Source organism: Neocloeon triangulifer, unplaced genomic scaffold (assembly GCF_031216515.1).
Source record: "Neocloeon triangulifer isolate White Clay Creek 2 clone unplaced genomic scaffold, ASM3121651v1 ptg000009l, whole genome shotgun sequence".
NCBI classification, from domain to species: domain Eukaryota; kingdom Metazoa; phylum Arthropoda; class Insecta; order Ephemeroptera; family Baetidae; genus Neocloeon; species Neocloeon triangulifer.
The window spans coordinates 1,879,579-1,906,670 of NW_026775551.1; the positions used below are offsets into that span (position 1 = coordinate 1,879,579).

General features: G+C 35.6%; 1 protein-coding gene across 12 annotated transcripts in view; it reads left to right on the forward strand.

Moving 5' to 3' along the window:
- Positions 1-27,092, forward strand: part of LOC132195585 (protein still life, isoform SIF type 1) — a 120,730-nt gene that overhangs the window by 13,392 nt on the left and 80,246 nt on the right. For 8 of the 12 annotated variants that reach the window (XM_059617689.1, XM_059617694.1, XM_059617685.1 and 5 more), the window contains exons 1-5: positions 1,456-1,633; positions 20,884-21,092; positions 22,572-22,759; positions 23,816-23,934; positions 25,689-25,881. In XM_059617689.1, coding sequence (XP_059473672.1) covers positions 20,986-21,092; positions 22,572-22,759; positions 23,816-23,934; positions 25,689-25,881 — 607 coding nt within the window. In that variant the 5' untranslated portion in view covers positions 1,456-1,633; positions 20,884-20,985. Of the gene's footprint in view, positions 1-1,455; positions 1,634-5,704; positions 5,820-20,883; positions 21,093-22,571; positions 22,760-23,815; positions 23,935-25,688; positions 25,882-27,092 lie in introns of those variants that run through there. The other 4 variants (XM_059617688.1, XM_059617698.1, XM_059617687.1 and 1 more) reach the window with 3 other exon arrangements.

Consider the following 27,092-nt stretch of genomic DNA (forward strand, 5'->3'; position numbering starts at 1 on the left):
TTATGGTATTATTTTGAATTTTTATCTGGATTTCATCTCATAAATTAAGAAATATACTGAAATCATATCAACTTAAAGGACTACGACAAAAGTTTTCTTTCACAACAGCATGAATTTCCTATGCGTTGGAGATATAAATATTTGCTAAACATTTCCAAGTTTGGTTAATTATCAAATTAAATCAATAAATGGGTTAATTTAAATTTAATTTCGTTAATATTTTAAAATTCAATTTAATAAAAAATTAAATAAATAATTTGAATTAAAAAATTTAATTAATAATTTTAGTATAAAATAAGGTATATATCAAGTATATTCCAGACTATGATTTTTAGGTTGCATATAAACTGGCCGGTTTCACCGGTTTATTTCGGCGGTTTTTCTTATCATTATGGCTGTTAAGGGCGTTTTTTCTGCAGCTGGTTGTCGACTTCCTTACACTTTTATTGTTATGTTATAGTGATCTTGTGATTTGTGCTCCCTCAAAATGTGTTTTAATTGTGTATCGGTGCGTTTTTTAAGTTTTTCTTGCGTTAAATAGTAAAGTATTCGCAATTTTTTTTTCGTTTACATCCGAATATTTGGTAAAATATGCGGTAAAATAAAAAAGTTGGTTTAGATTTTGTTAATTTTAATTATAATTTGCATCAATAAAAGAAAAATTAAAGATCCTCTCCGGTCAAGTGTATTGCTCTCTATTCTGAAAGATTGCTAAATTTCGAGTTTATCTTGTGAAAACACTATTTGAAAATTCCAAACCGTTGCGTCTCAATCAAAAGAAAACCTAAATACGAGTGATTCGCGCGAAAAACGTGTGAGAATTGAGTTGCCAATCAGATCCATCAGTTTGTTCCAAAAACTACAGAATTTGGTCACATTGGCGCTGCGATCGCTGATTTTGCCAAGTTTTCTGCAGCGCCGTGGGACATTAGTGGAAAAATCAGCGATCGCAGCGCCAATGTGACCAAATTCTGTAGTTTTTGGAACAAACTGATGGATCTGATTGGCTACTCAATTCTCACACGTTTTTCGCGCGAATCACTCATATTTACGTTTTCTTTTGATTGAGACGCAACGGTTTGGAATTTTCAAATACTGTTTTCACAAGATATACTCGAAATTTATCAATCTTTCAGAATAAAAGCAAAACAAATGATCGGAGTGGATCTTTAAATATTTTTAATAAAAGTTGAATAAATAAACAACAATATTTTAAAAAAAGATTCAGAAATGCGGTTTACATTGGCAAATTTTTTTTTACTGGACTTTTCTAGCACAAAATTTGAAACATATTTGGCGAGCACGCGGAGTCGCGAATGAGCAGCGGCGGGCTGCGCAGGGCTGGGCCCCATGTGCACTGTCGAGGCGTGCAGCCTAGCGGCGGAGGGCCAAGTTAGAGGAGCAGAAGGGCCCGCGCGAGTGGTAGGCGGACGGGCTGCGGCGCAGTCGCGGATCAAAGCAGGCCAAGTGAGGTCGGACGGGCGGCAAACACACCAACAAAGGTGTTCCGAGCAGTGAGTCAGTGAGCCACTTGGCGAACCTTTGGAGTTTTACTTCTTCTTCTTCGCCGAAACCAGGGATAAAAATGGGAGCCCGCGAAAGTGCCCTCAGGGACGGCTACCAGCTCGACAGGGTGAGTCTTTTTGCTGCGGCGACGCCGAGCGGATCCGCTTTTCCGCTCCTTTCAGCCGACGGGAGAGGACAAACATGGCTGAAAATTCGCTCCGCACTTTTCGGGAAAGTGGAAAAATCGCGCGTTCCGACGCTTTAAACTCGCGCTCTTCGACCAAGCCTTGGTGCGCCTCCCGATTTTGGCGCATTGACCGTTTTGTTTATTTTGCAGCAAGTGGTCGCACAGGCATCTCGATTCTCCAGCATTATTTACAAGAAATACTTAAAACTTTGTATTTACCTCTAAATTCGTCAAATTAAACTGATTTTAAGAATGTCTAACTTTAATTTCATTTAATTTTAGTAAAAACTTGCTAATTTTTCAGTAAATTCAACACGGGTTTTAAAGGAAAAATACAAGTTAAATAATAGAGTGAATGGAAATATGATTTTCATTGTGTCTGGGGCAGTCAATAGTAAAAAAAAATCAAAATTATCAAAATTCGCATTGTGCAGACTGACGGAATTTTAATTATGGTGCGCAAAAGCGAGACTAATCGGCGAAAAATTCCTTCTCTCTCGGTTTTCTGGCTCAAAAGAAAGGGAAAAGTTGCTCTTTTTTCCACTTTTCGTCGAATTTGCGCATTCCTCGGGCCGAGCGGCGGAATCGGCAAGTCGCTGCTCATGCAACATTGAGCGGACAATTTAAGTTTTCCCATTTGGAAATCAGTCTGGCGGCGTGGGGTGGAAAATGTGGCCGATTACGGGCCAGGCGTAACAGCATTTAGGGGCGCACGACATCCAAATACACGCAGCCCGCTCGGCTCTCTCGCGCTGCTCTGGTCCATACCATTGATCTGGAGGCTGTACATAGTCACGTGACGTCAGTGCATACCCACCCAATCCATCTCGACGTCATTCTCGCAGCAGTCAGGGCTGCCGCCGGTGCGCGCTGTAAATATTTCAATTACCTGCCTGCCTACCTGGCCCAGTCTCCGAGGGCTAATAATTTATTAGCCGCGCCAGCTCTCAATGTTCGCGAGATGCAAGCGCGCGCGATCGCCCACTTTGTTCCGATCCAATCGAGGGTGAAAGTGAGTTGGCCCCCGACGAAAAACGCCGTCGCTGCTCTGCGCCTCACCCCTCGAACCAGCGAATGCGAACGGAACCGGCGCTTCGCGCACCGCTGGTGAATTTCGATACCCGCTGCCATATCCACGAACATTTTGCCATTTTACTTCGGTGCTTGAAAAAGTAAAATACCATCCAAAAGGGAAATTTAGATAAAAAAAAAAAAAAAAAACGCTGCTGTCGATTCTATAAAATTCTAACCAAAACTTGTTATGCAACAGATACACCTTTTTTAAATAGCATTTTAGCATACAAAAAATGAGTTTTTCTTGGAATTTAATTGAATTCCAGACAATTTTCTAGAGTTTTTTTTTTAGGATACTTCCAAATCTTCCAAACACCTAGAAAAATATTACTTTGTTTTGGCAAAATTTTTAGCTTAAGGAGGTATCAAAGTTTGGATTTTTTCCAATTTTTGACCATCGAGAACAAAAGTATTGCTTTGACACTCTTCAAAGAAGTGATACGTAGGTTAAAAATAAATTGTTTTATTGAACTCAAATTTTAGTGAAGTTAAACATTATTTTATTTAATATATTAACTATTTTATTGAAATATTTTATTTGTATTTTTTTTCAATTATTTAGCATATTTGTTGAAATATTAAATTTATAATTTTTTTGTGAATCTCAGATAGTTTGCAAATTTAATTTACAGTGATAACTTGATAGATTTTGAGCTGCAAATTAAAATTGAATATTTTTTATTGAGCTGCACAACATCATTGTTCTAGTTTTTTGAATGGAAATTAGATGAATTGAAGCTTTTTTCTTTGACACTGTGATTTTTCCAGTTGCATACCTGTATACTGGATGACGATATAATATATTATATCATAATTAATGTATACAACCTTGATTTCTATATTTCTACTACTTTTAGCTTCAAGCAACTGTGTAACACATACATAATCTAAAATTGTTTTTATTACATATTTTTACATTGTTTACAAAATAAATATATTAATATTATAATTTTTAGGAATTCTGAAATATCAAAATAAGCGTCAAAGAACAGAACCTCGAGTTACTATATAACATTGATCGGACCAACAAGTCGAAGGACAAATCACTCGGGCCAAACACACACAATCATATGATTGTCAGCCGTGCAGAATTCGTCAAAACCTCGTGTTCAGTGACAAGTTATTTAACGCATGAGTGACATCAATTCACTTCTCTTTGCCTCGGCGAGGAGAATCGATTGTCATTTGATGTTTTCTTATTTGAACATCCGCACTTTGGCACTTAATTAATCATCACCCACGGCACGGACGACCCAACAGTTGGAATTTGAAACGACTCATGTTTTCACTGCGCGCACCTGCGGCCAATGTTATTCCGACGAATTAAAAGCAGCCGCACTCTGCGGCAATCAGGACAAACCGAATTATCTCTCGACGTCCAGCCCAAATCAATTTGCCACTCAGAATCGAATTAACTCGGCAAATTATAACCCGCGGCCGGTCCGCAGAATATAAATCCAATCTTTTGGATCGTCCCCGGAGAGGCGTCAAAGGCTTTATTTTCACTCGCCAGGCCGGTGCAAATATGCAAATCGCGCCATCAATTTGGTCGTTTTCGTCGAAAGCGTCTCGGGAAATTTCGCGGCTGCGCCGAATTAATTCGCCTGTGCCGCCGTTCGTACGTCCCGCATTTATCCGCCTGTCCAAGTTTTAACTCGTCGATTTGTCAGCACAGAGCGCGCACCTCTTAGTTTTGCCGGTCGTGTCGATCCGTCGCGTAAATCACCTTGGCAACTGTACTGCCTCGGTGTCGCCAACTGCCGAGACGAACCAAATTTGTCTCCGGAAAGTCATGGACCGATCGCGGCAAAAAAAAACAATACCGCTCAAATTGATTTCCAATGCTTGAAACGGTTAAAAACTTTAGGTTGTTCGGTTTTATTTAAGTTTATTTAATTAAAAATCTAATAGATTTGCAATGTAAAAAATTAACCATATTTATATAAGAATTTCTAAGAAATACAGATTGTGAAATGGTAATTATATTTGTTGCGAAGATTTAAATTAAGATATCATGATACTAATGAATAAAAAACTACGTTGAATTTCTCAATTAACCATTTTATGATATTTTTATTTTATTTGGGGGTTTTAATAAACTTTTTTGTTATTGCATTAATATATGGGCCAGCTGATATTAAAAAATTAGCGAATGACTTTCAAATCAAACTATCTGCAAAGCATCTGTTGCCTAATTTAATTTTGGGGTATGAATAGAAAAAACGCTAACCCTTCTTTTCTTTGTCAAGAATTAAGTCGTCAACAAATTATACTTAATTCTTTTTTAATGTGAATAAATAGTAAATTCTAACTTCAGTCTTTTTCAACAAATTTAATTGTTTTATAATGAAAATTCAGCTGAATTGAAGTGGATCATTATTTACTTAAAATAAATAAAATAAAATAAATACTTTCTACGAGTCCCACAGACAGGTTTCTAGGCTCCACGACTTACTCAGTGTGTGCGCAAGGAAGCAAGCACAAAATTAAATACTCGTAAAGCTGAAACTTGAAAGCGTCTCTTTCACTATGTACTCGGTGCTTTGGTGCAACGCCCAATATCGACACACTAGCCGCGCTCGCTCCAGGTCGAGTGCATGAATTATTAAAAATCCCGCCTTACAGCACAATGATGTAAGAAAACGGCCGTCGCGCAGAGAGTTCCATCTCAAAGCTTGGAATGCGCGTCTTCTCTCTTGTTTTTTTGTTAATGAGTCAACGAACGCGATGGCCAGTCGGTCCAGCGGTGCATCTCGCACATTTCGAAGCTGCGTCTCCGGAGGTGGTCCGACGGGCTCCGGAGACACTTGCCAAATAAAGAAACATGTTCAGCAGCTGATGCGAAAACCAGTATCGGCACACAGCGTATTATGTATCATGTGAGACGCGTCGCAGGTCACTGGTCGCGCTAAAGTCGGCCCAAGTCGCACCAAAAACATTTCACTAGCTCGACCGGTGCATTTCGTGCGTGAGGCTTTTATTATGGCTCGTTGTACCTGTTGAGAGGCAGGCGCCTTGCTGTGCAGAAATTTTCAACGGCTTCCTCTATGTTGTGAGTACTAATTGTTAATCTTCAAATTCACAAATTTTTTCCTTGAAAAAGATCATTTAATTTAACATTTCGTTTCTCTTTGAATTGCAAGATTGGATTATTTGTTAATGTTGCGGTGTTTTGAATCAAAAAAGTTAATTTCATAGCAATTTTTTTTATTGCTGATGAATTTTTATAATTTGTTTTAAATTATGAATTGAAGTTTTTTACTATTTCTTACTTGGTTATTTTATTCAGTGAAAGATGTTTACGTAATGCAATATGCTTGTTAACGAGATTAAAAAAAATCTCATCTTTATAATATTGGGTCCACGTAAGTTATTAAATTAATAATGGAAAATATTTGATAATTTATTACTATAGACTTATTTTTAATGTTAAAAATAAATCTTAATTTTTTATTTAAAAACTTAAAGCTACACATTTTCCTATATAAATAACATAGTAATAATTTTTCAAAAATTATTAACTTATTTCAAATTAATTTTAATTTTTACAAAATTATCATTATGTTGTATATTCATCTAATCATATCATTTCAATGTTGAGCAATATTATATGAAATATAATAAATATAAAAAAAACCTTCCCTCGGTCTATCTAATTGATAATTATAAATATTATAATTAATGATTCGCGCGCCCGAATCATCGAGGGCCGAGTGCTGCGAGGCGACAATAGTCAGCATCCCCGCCTCCAGCCACCCCCGGTCCGAAGTGTGTTCGGCCAGCGCGCTTTTTCCTTCAGGGTCGTCAAGCCCTGGAATGACCTGCCACCGACCCTCAAAAACTGCCCAACCAGCAATTTTCCCTCCCTTTGCAAGCAGCATTTGTGGCAGCAATTTTAAAGTGTCGTGATTGTTCTTTTTTTTTTCGATAGTGTGGGTTCACGCGGTGGCCGATCTCTTTCTGATGTCGGGCGTTTTAGCAGACCGCTGCTAGTTGTGATACCCTTTCTGCTCATTTTTCCAATTTAATTTTTTTTCATGTATGACTTGAGTAGAATAAACAACAATAATGATTCACTACCAAAATTGGCTGGCGTTTTGTAATATTATATCAACATAAATGACAGTGTTGATAAATTTATCATTATTATTGAAAATGAAAATTAAAAATTTTTCATCATAAAAAAGCTTTAACGTTAATTTTTGCTTCGTTCAGTTAAGTTTGCCATTTGTGGAGGAAAATATATTTGCTATAATTGCACAATTACATAAAGAATTAGACCTAAATATTTGTGTACTTACTTAAAAAAATAACTTACCTTTTACAAGCCCAAATTAGTCCCGCAATCCTGCATATAAAGAGAAAAAGAAAAATTAGTCTGCCTCTTTATTTCCCTCTAAATTCTCTCTGAAAGTGCATTCTGGATGAAAATTCGATTCTAGAGCTTTATTCATTTGCGGCTGTGAAAGAGCAGCACCGGTTGCATAATGAGTGGGCAGAGGCGGCAGGGGGTCGCCCACGCCCCCGTTTGATGTGTCACCGGCCGGCCGGACGATAAAGAAAGGCGAGCGAACGCACGTGGGACGCCTGCGTTTATTTATAATGCACGCGTGCTGTGTTTTGTCCGCAGAGCCGCTTCGAAATTAACGAAAGCAAGCACAGCGCTCGTCTGGTGGACGAACAGGTCGCTGGGTTTAAAGTATGAACATGCGGACTTAATTGACTCGCAAGGTGACTTTCAAGACGAGTACCACCTAAACTGTTTGCGTATATGTCGCAAGCGAAGGATATAACGTCGGCTAATTTACACTAATTTTAATTTTTCCCTTTCATTAAAAGGGCAGCATCATTTGTGCTTTTAAAGTACCGCAAAGATTTGAAATTTCATATAAGTAATAAAAATTAAAGCAACTTGTGACCTTTGAGTCTTGGTTTTAATGTAAGGGATATATTGAATAAGTGAAGAAGATGAATAAATTATTAAAATTGTTACAGCTTACAAAATTTAGTTATTAATTTTGTTTAGAGAGATTGATTAGACAAAAAATTGGTAAAAAAAACTTAAATAATTAATATTAATTAAATAAAATAAATATTTTTATATTATTGATATAGTAATTATAAAAGCAATAAATAAAATTACATAAAATAAAGAAATATAAAATTAAATTGTTTTATTTTAATTAATTGTAAATTTTAATTTAACACGTTTAGCCAGCACGAAAACTCTGTAGGCTAATCAATAATTGCAAACATTTTCCAACCGATCTGTTTCTTGAAAGGGTGCATAATTGCGGTCAAAGGCTGTTGTATTTGACAGCGCGCGAGCCAATTTGGAAGCCTGAAAAGTGCGAGAGCTCTCGGCCGAGCAGTGCTCGTTGCCTTTTAAAAACGGCGGCGTTATCTCTCCATAAGGCAAGCAGTTTCAGCCTCGGAATAAGCGGCACCGCACCCACGCACAAATACGCGAGATAACATCCATCGGCAATGGTGCTTCTTCTTCTTACGCGGTTTAATATTTGCCGGGCCGGTGGCGATAACGAGCAGTGCAATATTTATGCTGGCCCGCAAAACGTGCCAACTCGCGCGCCACTCGGAATTAATATTGGAAAACTGTTGAAGCGGCGATAACAATTAATCCGGCCCGAAGACAAATCTCCTCGCGGCGTGAATTATTACATAATCTCCCGGCTCTGATTTACGGTTTGTTTTCATTTTACGCGCTTTTTATTGGGCCGCCCAGCACCACCTTAAAGAGAGCACATTTTATTCATCCCACTGGTAGTTCAACCAAATTGGTTCGAAATTATTATTTGAAGAACTTATTTTTGCCATCGTAAGTGGAAATTGCTTTATTTGATTGTAATGAATAAGTCAAAAGGAATAATACGCATTTTTACGGATTTAATTTTAATTAAATTTAATCTCTTTTCTTTTGAAAAAATAATAAAAGAATTGAATAAAATTAAATTGATGAAAATGTCAGGGAATTTTTCTTTCAGGATTAAGTAAGTTAAAGAAGTTTAATTCTTTTCTTTCATTAATTGAAATTCCAATTCAACATTTTTTTTTTTATATAAATATTTCAAAATAATTCCAGTATTTTTTTTTTTACCATTCACACAAGTGACAGTTAAGTTTTACGCCTATTAGAGGTTAATTTTATCTTTGTTCTCTCTTCATCCGAGAAAAACCTGCTCACATTAACAATTTCGGTTTAGATGCATTCCTAATTTGAAGCGATCCGCGGCGTCTCGTGTCTTTTCAGAAGTCCTAAAAACGCGTAGGTTGTTTCTCGAGATCCATGAAAACTAGATGAAAATATACTCGAAGCATGCGATGGAATGTGGCTGCGTGTGCCGTCGGCAGCTCCCACAGGGGCCGTGAATTATGTAATGGGCGCGCACTCAGATCTTTTCAGGTGAATTTCATTCGGATGCAGCTGCGTGCGGGGGAGGCTGCAGGAAGAACCGCTGCCGAAATACTTTTTATATTCCGCTCTTTTTCAATTGTGCGTGTGTCGGCCTTGCACTGCTCAAAAATTTATCCCATTCAGCCAGCCGTCTGAAGAACGCCCCACCTGCATTTTTTATATTTATTTCCAGCTTCAACAAGAAGACGAGCCTGGCCTTGAAAGATGCAATGGGCAGAGGCAAAATGAAATGAAGATGAATCTGTTTTTGCTCATGATCTTTTTTATTCATGATTAACTGTTTAGACATGAATGTGAGATTGTTAAGATTAATTGATATTAAATTATTTTTTGTTTATCTGAAATCTTAATCTGTGATCTGTTTATCACTCATCTCAATTTCTATTATTTTTATTTATATATAATACAAAACATATTTACCAATTAATAAGCTCGGATTAAGATTTTATCATTCAGCTTATCGCATTACATCTAAATGATTTGCCTCTTTAGGGCTGCCAAACGTATAAATTAACATTTTTTTTAAACAAAATATGTAGTTTTTCCATTCATAATAAGCAAATAACCGCAAAAGAATAATTTAAAAATATCATTTTTTAATAAGAATATAAAAATATTATTTATTTAAATTTATTTAAAATAAATTTAATAATTAAAATAAAGTAAAATTCTGCTTTAATTTACTTAATATTTTTATTTAATTAAACTAAATTTTTTCAAATCTACAACTTTGTATACTAGTTTAAATCACTTGTTTTATTAAATTTAAAGAGAAAATAACACTTAAATATATATTTTTTTCCATTTTCAAAATTCTATTGAGAGCAATTTTATCAGCATTTTGGAAAACCCTCATTTTAAATCCCACGAGTCATGTTCAGCTCTGGCTAGACTTTGTTGTTTTTTGTGGCATCGAAACTCGGCCTTATCACTTTTTCGCCCAGCTTGTGTCCATATTAATATAACCGCGATGCAAATGTGTGCGCCGAGCGCGATATGGGCATTTGTTAAATTAAGAGCGGGGCCCAAGTTAAGTGCTGTGTTTGTTAATTCGTTATCCGCGGCTAAACGCTGGGCGCGATGCCGTCGCGATAGAAACTGCAGCCTGTTGATGTTTGCGTGCTAATAAGCAGTGAACACGCGCTCACCGCTCTTTTTGTCGCCGCAATAAATAAATATGGTTTACACAAGCGCGTGTCCTTCCTGACATCACACATAACCTGCCCTTAAGACCGAGCGACGTCCGAGTGCTAAAATTATTGTTGGCACCGTTAAATGTTTTATGTGGGCGGCGTCCCACCACTTTTATCGTCTGTTATAAAATGGAAATGTTTGTCCGCGACAAACATGCATAAAAAAAATATGCGCCGTCTTGAGTATTTCACTTGCACGCATGGCCACGTGGAGGTAATAATAGGCTTTGAGGCACTAAAGTGCACCCTCCTATTTCAAAGCTACAATTTGAGCATCATTTCCAATTCTGAATTCAATTTGGAAAAATTGCCACTTCCTTCAAAACATATACTTATTACTTACTGTAATTTTCTGGTATTTTTAAAAAGAGCTCATATAAAGTCTTTAAACTTGTTTCAATAATAGAAAAATTAAGATAATTTTTTCCAAAATTTTAGCATGATTGAAACTAATATGGGATCAACGTCTAAAATTTTCTTGAGAATGTGGCTGTGAAATCTCACAAGTCACACTTGTATGGTTGTTATTGACATGGGAAATTTTAACAAGGAGTGTCAAATAGAACTACTTATAAGTCTTACTAACAGAAAGTTTAGACAGAACAAATAAAATAGGCAGTTGTTATGAAGAATAACAATATATAATGATAAAATATAATAATTTTCTTTAAAAAATATAATTTAATGAAATAATATTTATAATAATAAATTTATAATAAAAAATAAATTGGGTGGTGCCTTCTGTACCACCAATAAAGGGCACAGGCCGACAAGACTTTGTCTTGGCCTGACCCTAATAAAAAAAAAATAAGCAACATAGATGCATTAACTTGCATGCTTTAATTGAGATAAAAATAATGTGATCTCATGATCTGATCATCTTTCCAACAACGTAAAAACTAATTCTTCAAATAGCTGTTAATGTGCGTGTGTTTTTTCTGTTTGCCCTAATTTTCCGGGTTTTAATTAAGTTTTAGATATATTGGAGAAACAAAAAGGTAAAATCTTTTTGTCATTTTAATTTTTCAATTCATTTTAATTCCATCTTTTAAGGCCAAGTTTTTCTCGCACAGTTTCAGTAAAACCACGTAAAAACCTCTTAAAAAAATAATTGTAAGATGTTGTTATTTTGTGTCCTCGGACTGGGAAAACACGTTTTTATTAAGCATTTATCGTTATTATGCAAAACAAATTTTAATTTAAATAAACTCGAATTGCTCTTTTTTCCGCCGCCTCACTTCCATTAGCTTGGCTTAAACTGCTAATTACTCGAGCTGAAATCTGCAGCAGCAGCGGCGGTGGTGGTGGAGCTGAGGGGGCAGGGAAACGAGCGGGGCTGCGAAATTGCATTTGGCCGCTGAATGAGTGTGTGTTGCGCTGGGAAAGCAGCGGCCCACGCTTTCGGCGCGGCCAACGATGCCCGCGCGCAGCCAGCGAATTTTCAGCCGCATCAGCCAGCAAGCAAGAAGTACACCTACTCGCTTGTGCTGAAATGTGGGGGAGATTCAAAGTATATAATAAAATCGATACACCAGCCCTCTGTGACTAACACACGCCGCACACATACATGCTGCAAATCCCTTCTCAGCTAATTTCTCTTCATTGTTAGCTTCATCGATTCAGCGAAAACGTTGAAAACTTTTCAAAAATATTTTATTTTTTTATAATGAAATAAGTTCAATATCTTTCTTGATGATAAAAAACAAAATATGACATTGAAAATGAGATTGCTAGGGTTGTGAAACTTAGACGCTTTTTTTGCCTAAAATAGACGACTTTTTTTGACACTTTTTTCATAGAAAAAGACTGTTTTTAGACGGGTTTTATCCAATTTAGACGGTTTTAGACTGTTTTTCCAAGGTTGAAAATTTGGCTTGTAAAAAGCTGTAAAAATGACTTAACGGATGGGTAAAAAAGTCGGTTTTGAAGCTTAAAATAGTCGACTATTTTGTTGATTTTTTAATTGAAATATTCGGCTTTTAGTCGACTTTCCAGCCAAATAGTTGATTAATAGTCGCTTTCAATTTTTTTGTTCTTTGCGGGGAAGGCGTAAAAATCACGTTGTTCACCAAAACTTGCTAGAAATGCTCAGAATGACCTGTCCGAGATTTGTAGATGGTCGCCAGAAACCATGAAATTTTTTTCAAGTCCCGAGAATGCGCGGTAAACAAAAATATGTTTTCTTTTGAATATTTTGTGCACCAGGAGACGAAACACTTTTAGACTGTTTTAGTCGATTTTTAGACGCTTTTAGATGGTTTTGGGCGTTTTAGACGATTTTAAGTGGGTGTCAATCGTCTTGAAATTTCATGATTCGTGCACATTTGATTAATTCAGGCCAAACCAAAGCCCAGAAAAATATTGTCGATCGTCGAAGTTTCACAACCCTAGAGATTGCTCATTGTCAGTTTTTAAACAGTGCCAGTTGATCAGATTATCATAATTTGAACCGTAAAATCAATCACCAATTGTTATAGAAATAACTATATAACTCTTTCATCTCAATTTTTCAATTTAACGAAGAATTTTTCTTTTTAAAAACACAAAATACCCAGAAATTCCATCACTCCATTCACTCTGTTTGAGATTAAAGATGACCTCCTAAAGAGGAACGCGCCTCGAAATGGTTAATCATTAGAGCAGCAGATTAATTTCCAACTTGTTAATTATTCGTTTGCATTGAATTAAATGATTGCTAAAAGTCTAGAGAATCAAAAGAACGAAAAAAATTATTCAATTTTAATTGTAATGAATGAATGAACTGAATTTGACCATAATCCACATAATCTTTCATCAAAGTTTAGTTTTGATTGAATAAGATTTAACATTTTTATTTATAACAGTTTATTTAACTTTAATTGCACACAGGAAGCTTTCAGATGCAACTTGTATGGAAAATATCAATATGAAACTTTTGGCCAACTCTTGAAGCTTTAAAAAAATAATGCAAATCACAAGAATGATGAATGAAGTAACATAAAAATGAAGAGATCGGGCTTTTCCTCGTCGCGAAAACTGATTTTATTCTAAATTTGTTAGTTTTAAGGTCTTAATTTTTATGTAAAAATGTAGTGTTTTCAATTTTGCTGATTTTTTTTTTATATTTTTTTTATGAAATGGGGTCGCAGACCGTGACCGGAACTGGTAGAGCCATTTTTTTATGAATAAAATCAATTTTTCTGCAACGAGGAAAAGCCCGATCTCTTCATTTCCATGATCATCTCGTCGAGTGTCAATTTCTTAAAACGAAGTTAAGTAAAAATTAAAAGCTTTATTAATAAAGACTCGCATTAATGCCTTTTTAAGTAGGCACTTATGAAGTGTAACATTTAGTGTGCATTTAATTCATAATGACATAAAAATGAAAGGATGTGATGCATATCTCACGCAATATACAGAAGTTGTTAAAATAAATGGTATATTACAAAAAAGCTGAATGTTGGTATTTATGTCAGAACGCAGAAATGCCTGTTGAAAGAGAAAATTAGGCACTTATCATGCGACGTGCAAATTTTTTATCCCACTTATTTTTTTTTTTTTTTGTGAGCGGCTCAATCAGATTAGAGATAAATCGGTGTGAAAAGACACCCGTGGGCTGCAACAAGGGTGGAGCGAGCGGCGTTTCAAGCAAGATCAAACGATGCGTTCTCGGCCCCACTTTGCTCACCTGCACTTTTTTAATCACCTTGGTGGCGCGCGCGCGAGAGCAGAAAGAGAGACGCGCAAAATTGAGGGCGAATTTCGCACGGCGGCTGCCTGGGGGCGAGTTTGATAAACAGGGCAGGGGGTGATGTAGGTCGAGCTGAATTCTTTAAGACTCGTGTCGAGCCGCGGAGGAAAAAGTAGCGAAGACGCCGAGCAAGGCAAATACGGAGCAGAGAGAAGGAGGAGGAGGAAGAAGAAGGGTTTCGCTCGCTCGGTGTGTGTAAGCAAAAGGGCTGTGTGGGGGGTGGATATGGCGGAGTATGTACCTTGACGGCGGGCGGGCGGGCGGGGTATTGATCCGCTGGAGCCACGGCTGCTGATGCTCCTAGTGCTACACCAGAGAGCACACACAAAAGAAATCATGCCATTCTCTCTCTCTCCGCGCTCGCTCTGCCACTGCTTTAATTAGAATTCGCTAATAGGCTTGGGGGACCGTGCAGGCTTCGCGGCCCCCGCCGCCCCCTGATTGCACTTCTTCACTTATTCCGCCACCCTCTTCTATCATTCGGCAATCGCTCCCTCGCCGACGCTTTGTGTGTTGCACGCGCGCCACGGTGTTGATTTGCACGTGAACAGGTGTACCGTGTGAATTAAATGGGTCGTCTCACTGACTGCCGAGCTCTGCGTTTGGTACTTTTAAATTTTCCGTTGTATTTAAAACTAAAAAATTTTAAATGGTCTTTGATGGTTGAATTATAATATTTACAGATGTTATTTAAGGTTAAATAACAAATTTTTTCATGGCTGATGTTCCAACAAGTCGCATGAGTAATACTTTGTGTTATTCTTCAAATTTTTTTTGTTTTTAATGATATTTCTTCAACGTACAATCTTTTAATACAATTTTTAAGCAGTTGTAATGTTATTTTCAGCTCCTGAATTAAGGCTTTGTGATTAAAAATTAGTATCATATTCTATAAAAACTTCCATTTCTAAAAGTCGCAGAACTATTTCTATAATTTGAAAGGACTTAATTTGATAAGTTTGCCAAAACTGTCACTTATTTCCAAAATAATTTAAAATTAAAAAAAGGATATAAAAAACAAAAAAAAATTATAGCTCAAACCTTTCAACCCTTTCAACATTCTATGTTGGTTAGAGTTGAGCCAATTCAAGAAATATTCTCAGGAGAATTATTTAATTAATTCAACTTTCCAAACTGCATAGCGCATAATTTTGCTCACATCTAGGAAGTTGAAAATTAAAATTATATTAATATTTGGGCATCTAATAACATGACATGAAATGTAGATCATCTGTCAAAAGTCTATTTCATTGCACTCATTGTTTCTTTGTTTATTATGCTTTCTATTAGTTTGTTATCAAATTCTATGAGACTGTAGAGGTGAAGAGAGATTATGCTTATAATGGTTCAATTACACTGCATTGTACTATTATTTTTATTTATTTTTCTCGGTCAATACAAGAATTTTAAATTGGAAGAAAAGAGAAAACAATTTACTGTGAAAATGAAGAAATCGGGCTTTTCCTCTTTGCAACAAATTGTTTTTATGAAAAAAAAAAAAAAACGGCTCTACCAGTTTCGATCACGGTCTGCGACCCTATTTCATGAGCAAGAAAAATACAAAAAATCAGCAAAATTGAAAAAAAAAACACATTTTATTTCCATGATCATCTCCTCGAGTGTCAACTTCTTCAAACAATTTACTGTATACTGAATAATTAATAAACTCTTATTTTCCATTATTTAATTTTACATAAAAGCTATTTTAATTTGGTTAAGATTCAAATAAATTTTATAAATAAAAATGTTTAATAATATTTAAAAATATTATACATATATGATTTATTAAAAAAAATTAAATAATTGAGAAATAAAATGAATATTTTAAAGTTAAATAATAATAATCATGAATCAAAGGCTGCGCATCCCAAAATTATGTTGGTACACGGCTGCCGTCAGAGCCATGGGGTCTTATGGCTCAGGCGGAAGACATCTTTTTTTTTGGCCAACATAATAGAGCTGATGCGCGGCCTTTGTCAAGAATTTAAACCAAAATATTTTTTTACAATAAAAAAAAATGTTTGTATCTTATTTCCGTTTGTTTCAATATGTACTGTAAATGGCAATATTAAATCACTTTTTCCGTGAAACTTCTCAACCTGCAGCGGACAATCGCAGTGCAAATCGGATGATCGTGCTCGGCGAAAAAGGGAAGACGTCGTGTCGTGAGGCCGTGATGCATGAAATTCGCTCTTTTCTGCTCGTTATCTGCTTCACCGGCGGCGGCAGGTTCGGTTGCGGGGCCGAATTGGCGGGGCTAATTTGATAATACTCAGCGAGCCATAATGGCGTGTGCCATCATGTAAACTCGTTCGCACGTCTTCGGGGAGTCGCAAAAGACGAAAAGTGTCGGAGCCCGGCTCGATATCTGCAAGTTCAGCCTCGCCGCCGCCAAACTCGCTCTCTCACCTGCAGGTGTGAATTATTAATTCGCACCCTCATCCGGTTGCTTCTGCAGCCGAGACCAACTCCATTCGTGCTCTCTAATTCAGCCGGCCTTTGCTGATGATGTTTTGCATACGGACGTCTCCGCCAATTTGTCTTCTAGCCCGACAAGCACCCCGAAATATTACCCTTTTCCTCTTCATCATTTTGAAAGTCTGGATATAATCGTGAATTTTATATTTTGCACTAACTGAATATGCAAGCCCAAATTTATCGTTATTTGTCTCAAAAAAAGTAAAAGTAGAGACATAAAAAATTAATTTGAGCTCATAAATGAAATTAACCTAACGTTTACTTTAATTTGAATAATTAAAAATCAGATAACAATAGGAAGGGATACTTGATTTACCCATTTTGAAGTTTTTTTAAATTATGTATAAGAAATTAAGATCTAACAATCGCAACTATTTCCAATTTATTTTTTTAGCTATTAGAATGATCATTTTATAAAATAAAATAATTTAAACCGGGAGAAATTGTTTGCAAAGAAAAAATCAATGACAACTGACCCCAAAAGGTGACCCACTGGTACTTTGAAAATCCTAAGGTTTTTTGTGTCTGAACTAAAACTAAGTTGGATTAATTCATAAAAAAATGAAAACATTGATGGGAGAAATTTAATTTTAATAAACAAAAAATTCAGAAATTAATTAAGCAAAGGAGTCATTTTCATACTATGACTTAGCCAGATATTTCCAGGGCAATGAACCCCCAAAGATTATTTTATATACAAAAATTTTAGCTTTCTGTAGAGTCTCAATAGACATTGAAAAAACTCAAACTTCGTGATCTTATAATTATAATTTACTGCGTGAAAACTAACCTCGACTTTAAATAGAGCAAGCGCATTTTAACACCACTGCTGTTCGCACATATGTATATTTGATTAGGATCGGTGATTAATGGTTTCTGCTTTTTCGACCAATCGAAAACCGGTTGGTTTGATCGAGCGGCGCTTGAAGTTTTTGATGGAGCTGCAGCGGTGCTCTGTATGTTTTCATGAACTGTTCGCACGCATATTCATCATAGCAGAGTTGAACCAGAAGACTAATAATCAAATAATAATTTCGTAGTCATTCAAACTGGTTCATAAATATATAAAATATAAATTAAACATTATAAAAAAAGCCATTAGAATAGGATTTGCATACAAAAATTAAATGAAACTAAATTTTACAATGAAAAGTATTTAGTTATTCAAGTATTCAACTTCATGATTTTGCGATTGCCGAGTGTTTTCTATTTTTTTTTTTTTTTCATATCAAAAAACCTTTATTTGTTCTTACAAATTTAATATCGCTTCAAAAGTAAATTGTTGTTGACCATAAATAAATTTATTCAATTTCGAAGTGCAAAATCGAAGGCGTCGCTCTCCGAACGTTCACGCAAAGCGTGTGTGCAAGAATGCAGGGAAATCAATAATGCGCGGCCGGCTCGTGGTCCACGAGGACTGAAATTAATTTCACGCCAGATACACACGCAGGCAGCGCACATATTTATTTTGCGCGAATGCAAAAGCCAGTCCCGTCAGTGTAGAGGCGGCGAGTCAATATTTTTCGCGTTCCCGTCGCACGCGTATTGATCATGCGGAGGCAGATTTCCACAAGTGCCGCTGCGAATATTGAAAAAAGTGGCTATATCGCGAGATAGAGAGAGAGGACGAGCAGGCGCTCCCTTCCATTGGCATTGCTGAATTAGCATGACCCAGATAAAACAAAAGGAACTCTGTCGGACTCAAAACCAGATGACTCTCGCCTGCCAAGGGCTGATTTGCTCCCAGCTCGGAGCGACCCTGACCCTGATTCTGACTCTTCGCCAACATATTTGCACTGGGATGTTAAAATTTTATGAATTATTCCATTCCCACATTTCATGCCAAGCTCAACGAAAAATTTCATTTGGCGTTAATTTTTAAATTGAAAATATTTCTTGCGGTTTTTCCCTTAACAAATGATACTAAATGAACAAATGAGCAGTTCATGTATTCCATATTCCGATTTTAAGATATAAATTACCTGAAATTACCATCAATAGTAAAGTAAATAATTATTTTTAATGTGCAAAATTAGGAATGAAAAATAACTTGCTTGATTATAATTAGTTTTGTAAAAAATTCTTGTTAAAATAAGAGTAAATAAATTATAATTTTTAATATATTGTATTTTTTTTTTAAATTTACATATGAGCGTTTCCGAGTGAATTTGAAGGGCGATTGGACGATTTTGGACTAGGCAGAACCTGTGTATGATTTTTATGCATGTTTGAGAGGGTGCCAAGGGGTGTCCACACACAAATTTTCAGACCTCTAAAAAGGGGCGTTACCCAAAATTTCGGGACTTGAAAAATGGGCAAAAATTATTTTGGATTTGCTATAACTTTGGAACGGATAAAGTTATATTGACGTTCTCAACTGTTCCTGACGTAACTTTTTACGCTGAACAACTTTGCTGTTGACACCAAAGTTGTATTGTTAAGGGAAATGTCACTTTCAGGTGACCTCTGACCAAAATGTCAAATTTTGACAGGGAACGCCCCCTTCGATTTTTTTCCAGGTATAGGAAAAAATGTAGCCCATGAAATTTTACATCACATATGTCAAAATTAGAACAAGGTTATTTTTTGTTTTCGAGTAATTAATCGTTGAATAAGAAAAAACGCGTCCGAAGAGGGTCGAAAATTTAGAGGTAAATTAAAGAATTAACAAAAACATAACTAAATCAAGTCAGCAATGTTCCATTGTATCATAAATATTCAAGTAAGGCAAAAGCAACATACACGACACGATTTTTTACAGTTTCCTTCGATTTTTGAAATAACCTCAAAATTTTCGACCCTCCTCGGACGCGTTTTTTCTTATTCAACGATTAATTACTCAAAAACAAAAAATAACCTTGTTCTAATTTTGACATATGTGATGTAAAATTTCATGGGCTACATTTTTTCCTATACCTGGAAAAAAATCGAAGGGGGCGTTCCCTGTCAAAATTTGACATTTTGGTCAGAGGTCACCTGAAAGTGACATTTCCCTTAACAATACAACTTTGGTGTCAACAGCAAAGTTGTTCAGCGTAAAAAGTTACGTCAGGAACAGTTGAGAACGTCAATATAACTTTATCCGTTCCAAAGTTATAGCAAATCCAAAATAATTTTTGCCCATTTTTCAAGTCCCGAAATTTTGGGTAACGCCCCTTTTTAGAGGTCTGAAAATTTGTGTGTGGACACCCCTGGGCACCCTCTCAAACATGTATAAAAATCATACACAGGTTCTGCCTAGTCCAAAATCTTCCAATCGCCCTTCAAATTCACTCGGAAACGCTCATATTATGTGTATTAAATTTATTTTTAAGTTTTAAATTATTGATAGTGATAAATATTCCAAAAATTAATTTATTCATCTGAATAAAATTGCCCATTTTTCATAAAATTAATTTTTTGATAATATTATTTAATTCTAGCGATTTCGCAGAACTAAATATTGCAATTTAAAAATTTCTTTATTTCTCTGAGTTCTGAGTTTAAAATGATACTTAGCAGCTGCGGCAATTTTCAAGCGATTAGGAAGCGTCCGTGTGTAATAATGGAGCATCTTTCAAGAACAAGTACTTGTGCTGCTTTTTGAAGTTAAAAATACTTCCACTCGTACGGCTATTTTTAATGCTGCCCTCAATTATCAGATGGGTGCACGACCGCAGACTAAACTTTGTCCAGATCCGTCCATATTAAACTCACAAAGTTTGTAAATAAAAATTCCCGGAGCGTAAACAAATAGACAAAAAAGCAGGTCAAAATCAACAAAATTAAGGGTTTATTGGCACAAATTAACCTATAAATAAAACTCTATTGAACTACTTCATTTTCCTTCCTTCTTCTCTTTTTTATTGTGTCATAAGTGATGTAATGTCTGCGTCGTAATTCACTTATTTACAACCGGGTCAAATGAAAGATAGAGTAAGATCAAACAAAAGAAACATATTTACAAGTTCTTTAAGTAATCGAGAAACACAAGTTCGGAGTTAAATTTATGTGCAGACACAAAATCCGTTAACAATCTCACAAACCGATCATACCGCGGCTCAATCCTGATACAAATGAACATTCGCAGTTTTAGTAAAGTAATTGGGAAATTTCCGAACAAATTTGCAAGATTCACATATATTCATAAGAAAACTAAGTGATTTGCAAACAAAAGTGGACAATCAGAATACAAAAATTCCAATTTACAAGAAATGGTACTTTTTTAATTAACAATAATTATTATTTTTATTCGAGTTGAGTGTAACTGACCTTTTTTTAATTTGAACGTTTCATGTTTCAGGCTGGAGGCGTAATGGGGAACGCTGCGGGCGGCGCAGCGACCTCAGGTGAGGCGGCGTGGTGACGAGTACAGGCGCAGCAGCAGGCATCAGCCAACCCTGCGATGGGCAACAAGCTGAGCTGCTCTTGCGCGCCGCTCATACGCAAGGCGTACCGCTACGAGGACTCGCCCTGGCAGACCTCGCGCCGCAGAGATGGTCACCTGCTAAGGTCAGTCTCAAATCCCTCTCGCTTTTTGATACGTGAGACTCAAAATTCTTCGACGTTTTAATTGCTTGAGAAAATTCGCAGAGCGCACACAAAAATCAAATATCATTTAAATGAAATCCTTCTAAGTAAAAATTTAAAATGCCACAAAATAGGAGTCGGTGTCAAATTTTTCAAAATCATCAAAACTGTCATTATATATGATGAGGAAAAATTCTTTTTAATCACTTTTGTTTTGTGTTATAAATATTTTTTTTTTTTTTTAGCAAATTTTTTTGTTTCTGATACATACAAACAAGAGTGATTATGATTGTATTCTTCTTTTAATATAGTATAAAATAAAAAATTTGTTTGCGAGACTTTTCTTCTGCAAAGAATTTGATTGAGAAAAATTTAATTGAACTAGCTGTTTTTTTTTACCTTATGGTTTATTGACTTATGAGGCGTCACCACAATGTAATTCTTAGTTTTTTTTTTCGTTTTTTTTTCAATTTATGGTCTTTTTTATTAAGGATGTGATACTTATTTGTAGCAAAGTTGTGGTTTGAACATAAAAAACCATTAAATAAATAAGCGTTAAATTATATTTTAAATTATTAGCTATATCGTTTTTGGAAGTGAAGAGCTCGTGTTTTTACTCGTAAAATTTTTTAAATCAAAAACCAGTTTCCGTCACGGTCTGCCTATTTCATGAGCAAGAAAAATACATAATAATATAAATTGAAAACACTCATTTTTAGAATGAAAAAATCAAAATCTTAAGAGTAAAAAATTTTGCTCTTTTGATTATTTTTTCTGTTCTAGCTCATGAAATAGGGCTGCAGACCGTGACTGAAACTGGTTGAGCCGTTTTTCATTTAATAGCAAAATTTACCACGAGGAAAAAGCTTCCAATTTCATCTCCTCGAGTGAAAATTTCTTCAAACACATAATCGTTTTTATTGTTTATTTTAGAAATTTTGATCTACATAAATTGATGGTTCAGTTGTATATAATAACGGTCACATCCACACGCGATATATCAGGGTCAATAAAAAAGTTGTAACAAGTTTTTTGTTTTGACAGGAAAGTAAATCTCTTTGAAGCAAAGTAAACATAAATTTCGATAAATGTATTTGCTGAGGCAGAAGGAGCGCTTATTTACCTGTCATTCCACTAGAAGCAAGTCCGTTGACTACCGAAATCATTGGTAACACGCGCCACACAATAGCGCAATAAATCAACTCGCTCTGATAGAGAAAAGAAGGATTCGGTGCAAATACACCTGCAACTCGCCGCTTTTAACGATTCCGAGCCCGTTTTCGTTCGACGGGCAGATAAAGACCGGCGCTGTGCGAGTTTTGTCAAGCAAGCTAGGACGGCCCCTTAATTTATACGCACTAGGCAACCCGGTGGGCAGGCACGTCCGTCCAGCTGCCTAGCCGCTCGGTCAGCAGGCCGACTTTGATATATTGAACTTGGTATTTGTTTTCGCACCTGAAGCAGACTCTGGGCCGAGGTATTCCACGTGAGCGCCAGCGGCGCGGGTACCGTGAAATGGCAGCAAGTGTCAGAAGACCTGGTACCCGTCAACATCACCTGCATTCAGGACTCGCCCGACTGTGTTTTCCACATTACTGCCTACAACTCGCAAGTCGACAAAATCCTCGATGTCCGACTCGTGCAGCCAGGTAAATTTTGCTCCATCAAACCTGAAACTTTGAATGTGCTGTTGAAACTTAAAAAAAAACTCATGATCTTACTCCTTCAAAATTCAGCATCGAAAGTAAATATTTAGATCAAATTTTTATTGAATCAGATCAATTTAATTCTGAAATAATTAAGCTTTAGTAAATAATGAATTTTAGCTCATCAGATTATGGTGATGGGTGATGGTTTTTAATTTTTTAAACAATTTAATTTTTAATTTGACTTCAATTCATTTAATTTCTTTTAATTTAATATATGCATGCTATTAAATTATGAAAATTTACTAGATTCAGCAAATGAACTTCTCTAAGTTTTTTTGGATTAAAGATCCACTCCGGTCAATTGTATTGCTCTTTATTCTGAAAGATTGCTAAATTTCGTGTATATCTTGTGAAAAAACTATTTGAAAATTCCGAACCGTTGCGTCTCAATCAAAAGAAAACCTAAATACGAGTGATTCGCGCGAAAAACGTGTGAGAATTGAGTAGCCAATCAGATCCATCAGTTTTGTACAAAAACTGCAGGATTTGGTCACATTGGCGCTGCGATCGCTGATTTTGCTAAGTTTTCTTCAGCGCCATGGGGCATTTGTGGCAAAATCAGCGATCGGAGCGCCAATGTGACCAAATGCTGTAGTTTTTGGAACAAACTGATGGATCTGATTGGCTACTCAATTCTCACACGTTTTTCGCGCGAATCACTCGTATTTAGGTTTTTCTTTTGATTGAGACGCAACGGTTTGGAATTTTCAAATAGTGTTTCACAAGATATGCTCAAAATTGGGCAATCTTTCAGAACAGAGAGCAATACACTTGACCGGAGAGCATCTTTAACATTTTATTAATTTGCATTTAAATCAGCTACTTTTAAGCTTTATCACAACTTAAAAAGCTCCACCAATTTTATTTTTTATTTTTCTATACATGCTTTTTTATGATTGTGAAATTTTAATTTCCTGAAAACGTGTGAAACCTTTTTCATATCTTCTTGGCACACCGTAAAATTGTGTTTCTCTAGCGTCTCATTTCGAATTCCAGGCACACGGATCGGACAAGCGTCGGAATGTTTCGTTTATTGGAAGGATCCCATGACAAATGACACGTGGGGCCTCAACTTCACTTCTCCCATCGACGCGAAGCAGTTCAGAGAATGCTGCGTAAGTAGAAAGAGACAAAAATTTAGTAGTTCCACTGAAGATCAATAGATGAAAATACTCCTTTAGAAATTAGCTCTGCATAGGCAAAGTATAATTAATTGCCACTTCCCACCCTCCGGCTGATCAAACTTTCTTGAGACAATGGCATAGTAGGGAGGACTAAAGGTGGAATCAAAGGCTAAGCGAGAATCTGGCGTCTTTTGCATCCAAATTTTACGGTTACAGCCCCAGCAGAGTAATATCAATTCGACGCAGCCATCATTGTTTTTCTGACAATTTTCACGCCATGTAACGAGCGCCATTAAATGGGTGGCCGTCGTAAATCCCGCACCCCTCTGCAGCAAATTCAATTTCGGCCAGCGAGACGTTTACTCGCGGTCTGCTGCGTCTCTATTTATATTTATTGACGACGGCCGAGACTAGATTTTTCCTCTTTTATCAAGACGTTCGGGCAGACGTATCTGTAGCCCTCGAGCATATTATTTGCTTCCAAATGATCTGAAATGGTTTAATGACCCAACACAATCAAAATCACTTTGCATTCAAATCTAAATCAATGAAGGAAAAAAAATGATTACACTTTAGGTGGTTTAAAAATATATTTAAAGAAAAAAAAATGACAATTTTTCTATGAAAAAGTCCCTTGTCAAGTTACTTTTGTGCTAAAAAGCTAACAAAAAAAAATAATAATGAAATTTGCAGAAAAGTATGTACCAATTTACTTTTGTCGATTAGAAATAGAAAAAATCTGCTAAAATGTATATAAAAAAAATCGCTCTCAAAATAGAAAATTTAACAAAAAAATTATTTCTTTCTTTTCTTTTAAAAGCCTGTTTTAGGCTTAACTTTTGTAGTTCAACACAACACATTTTGAAAGATCTTTTGGGAGAAATCATTAATTCACCTGTTTATTTAATTGTAATTTCCATAATTTTAGTGCACACGGCTATCCAATTATCCATAACATTAATTCAGTTAATCAATAGAATTTGCTTCCATTTAAAAAATTTACTCTATATTTCAATCTTTTTCAGGCAAAGTTTAAATATCTATTTTTTTTACTCATATTTAATAATAATATTTAAAAATCTGTTACAAACAAATGTTAAAAATTAATAAAAATCAAAATATAAAAAGTATTAAAGCAATTTGAAAAAAAAGCTAATTAAATTCATTTATATAATGTATAGACAATATATTTATTTAATTTTGCATTTACTTAATTCTTAAATTAGTACTGCGACTAATTGCCTTGACGTGGAATTACGTTCCAAGACAACGAGATATTTGAGACAAAGCCACAGCTGTCCAGCACAAAACAATACGGACAGATTGGGGTGGTTTTAAAGAATTTTAATTTTGGGAAATTTTCGCCCTTAATTAAAATTGTTTATTATCACAACAGGAATTTTTCTAACTTTTTTACACCGGCTTTGTCTCAAATATCTCGTTGTCTCAGAACATAATTTCACGTCAAGGCGATCGCAGTAATAATTTAATTATTTCCCGTTTCGAGTGGTTTCTTTGGGTTTTAAATTCTCAAAATACTTAATTCTTGTAGAAACAAATAACAAATTGATCAGTAAAAAATAAAAAACTATGTTCCAATTTTTACCGTCTCTTTTTTTTGTAAGCCAAAAACAGGCCAAATTGACTTCTCAAACAGACATCATTTTGTGTGTTATGCTTTCCATCGCATTATTTTTACATTTGTGGTGCTCGACACTGTCACTGACTCTCTGTTTCTTTTGCAGTCGCCGTCGTTTAAGTTCTCACGCAAGGCTTCGTCGTCGTACTCGCTGCGACTGGAGCCGCCGAAACAGAAGGTGAAAGCCAAGAGGAAGCCGCTGTCGACGCCGGCCTCGCCCTCGAGGTCACGGGAGCCCCAGTGCACCTGCATGACCCCCGAACAATACGCGCGACTGCGGGCCCAAGACCCGCGTTATCGTAAGTCACGCTCGTTCTTTATTCAAAACTCTTGACAACAAATAAAACAAAAGTAAAACCTGAGGCTTCTTTCGCATCTGCTGCCCAGAGGCATTAGTTATTCATCACGCCGCCCTAATGGATAGATAGGGGAGTCGTAAATATTTTTACGGCAGATGCTTCGGGGCGTGTGTCTTGTGAATTTTTAATCTGGCCAAGACGCGCTCCAGACCAATCAATAATCAGCTGAATTGCGCTAAACTCTTCTCTTGGCTTTCTTGAAATACTCTTGCCAGCTCATATAATTCAGTTTCAAATAATCCTGTGACAACTGTTTAATTTATCCATTCACTTCAAATTTTTTTTTAATATCAATTCACACAATACAAATATTACTACGTCGGAGGTGAATTTCCAACTCAACGATTTCCATTTCAGCCATTATTTGGCTCTAATCACTTGAATGGTATAAAATTATTTATTTAAATTTTAAACGCACACCTGTTAATAATAATGCAGTTAATACTTAAAAATTGTAAACTATTTTATCAAAATTTTATAAGAATCGACAAAAAATGCTAAAAATTAAAATAATTACAATATTTATATAAATAAAAATATAAAGTAGCACGTATGGAAAAATAAATATTTAATAACAATTACTTTATTAAATAAATTTATAAAAGGATGGCTTCAACATTTTTATTTCTTAAAATAAAATTAAAACATGAAATTGAAACAAATAGAAAAAAATTATATTTCCATGGGATTTTTTTTTTTTATTAAATCCACCCATGTAATTGATAGGCCATTTCAAATTTAAAAAAATAAAAAGTATGCATCACGCGTAATAACTGTGAAAATTTAATTGGATACTTCAAAACTTCTGCTAGATTTAAAACCTTTTCTTCTCTTTTTCCAATTTTTAAAATTTTGTATACCTCAAGAACAATTAATTGTAAAGTTTATTACCAAATTTTAGTAACACTGAAATGAGGTGAACAATTTTAATTAAAATTGAAAATCACCATCTAATTATAATTTTCATTAGTATATTGCAATAAATTTTGACAGCGCAAACCATCAAAATTAAATTTAGAAATTTTGATTCAATTTTGATGTAATACAAAGCTGTAAAGAGATTTTTTAAATTTACAATAATTAAAAAATGTCACACCAAACAATAGTGAAAGGATATTTGATATGAAGTTCTACTTTTGCCATAACAATTT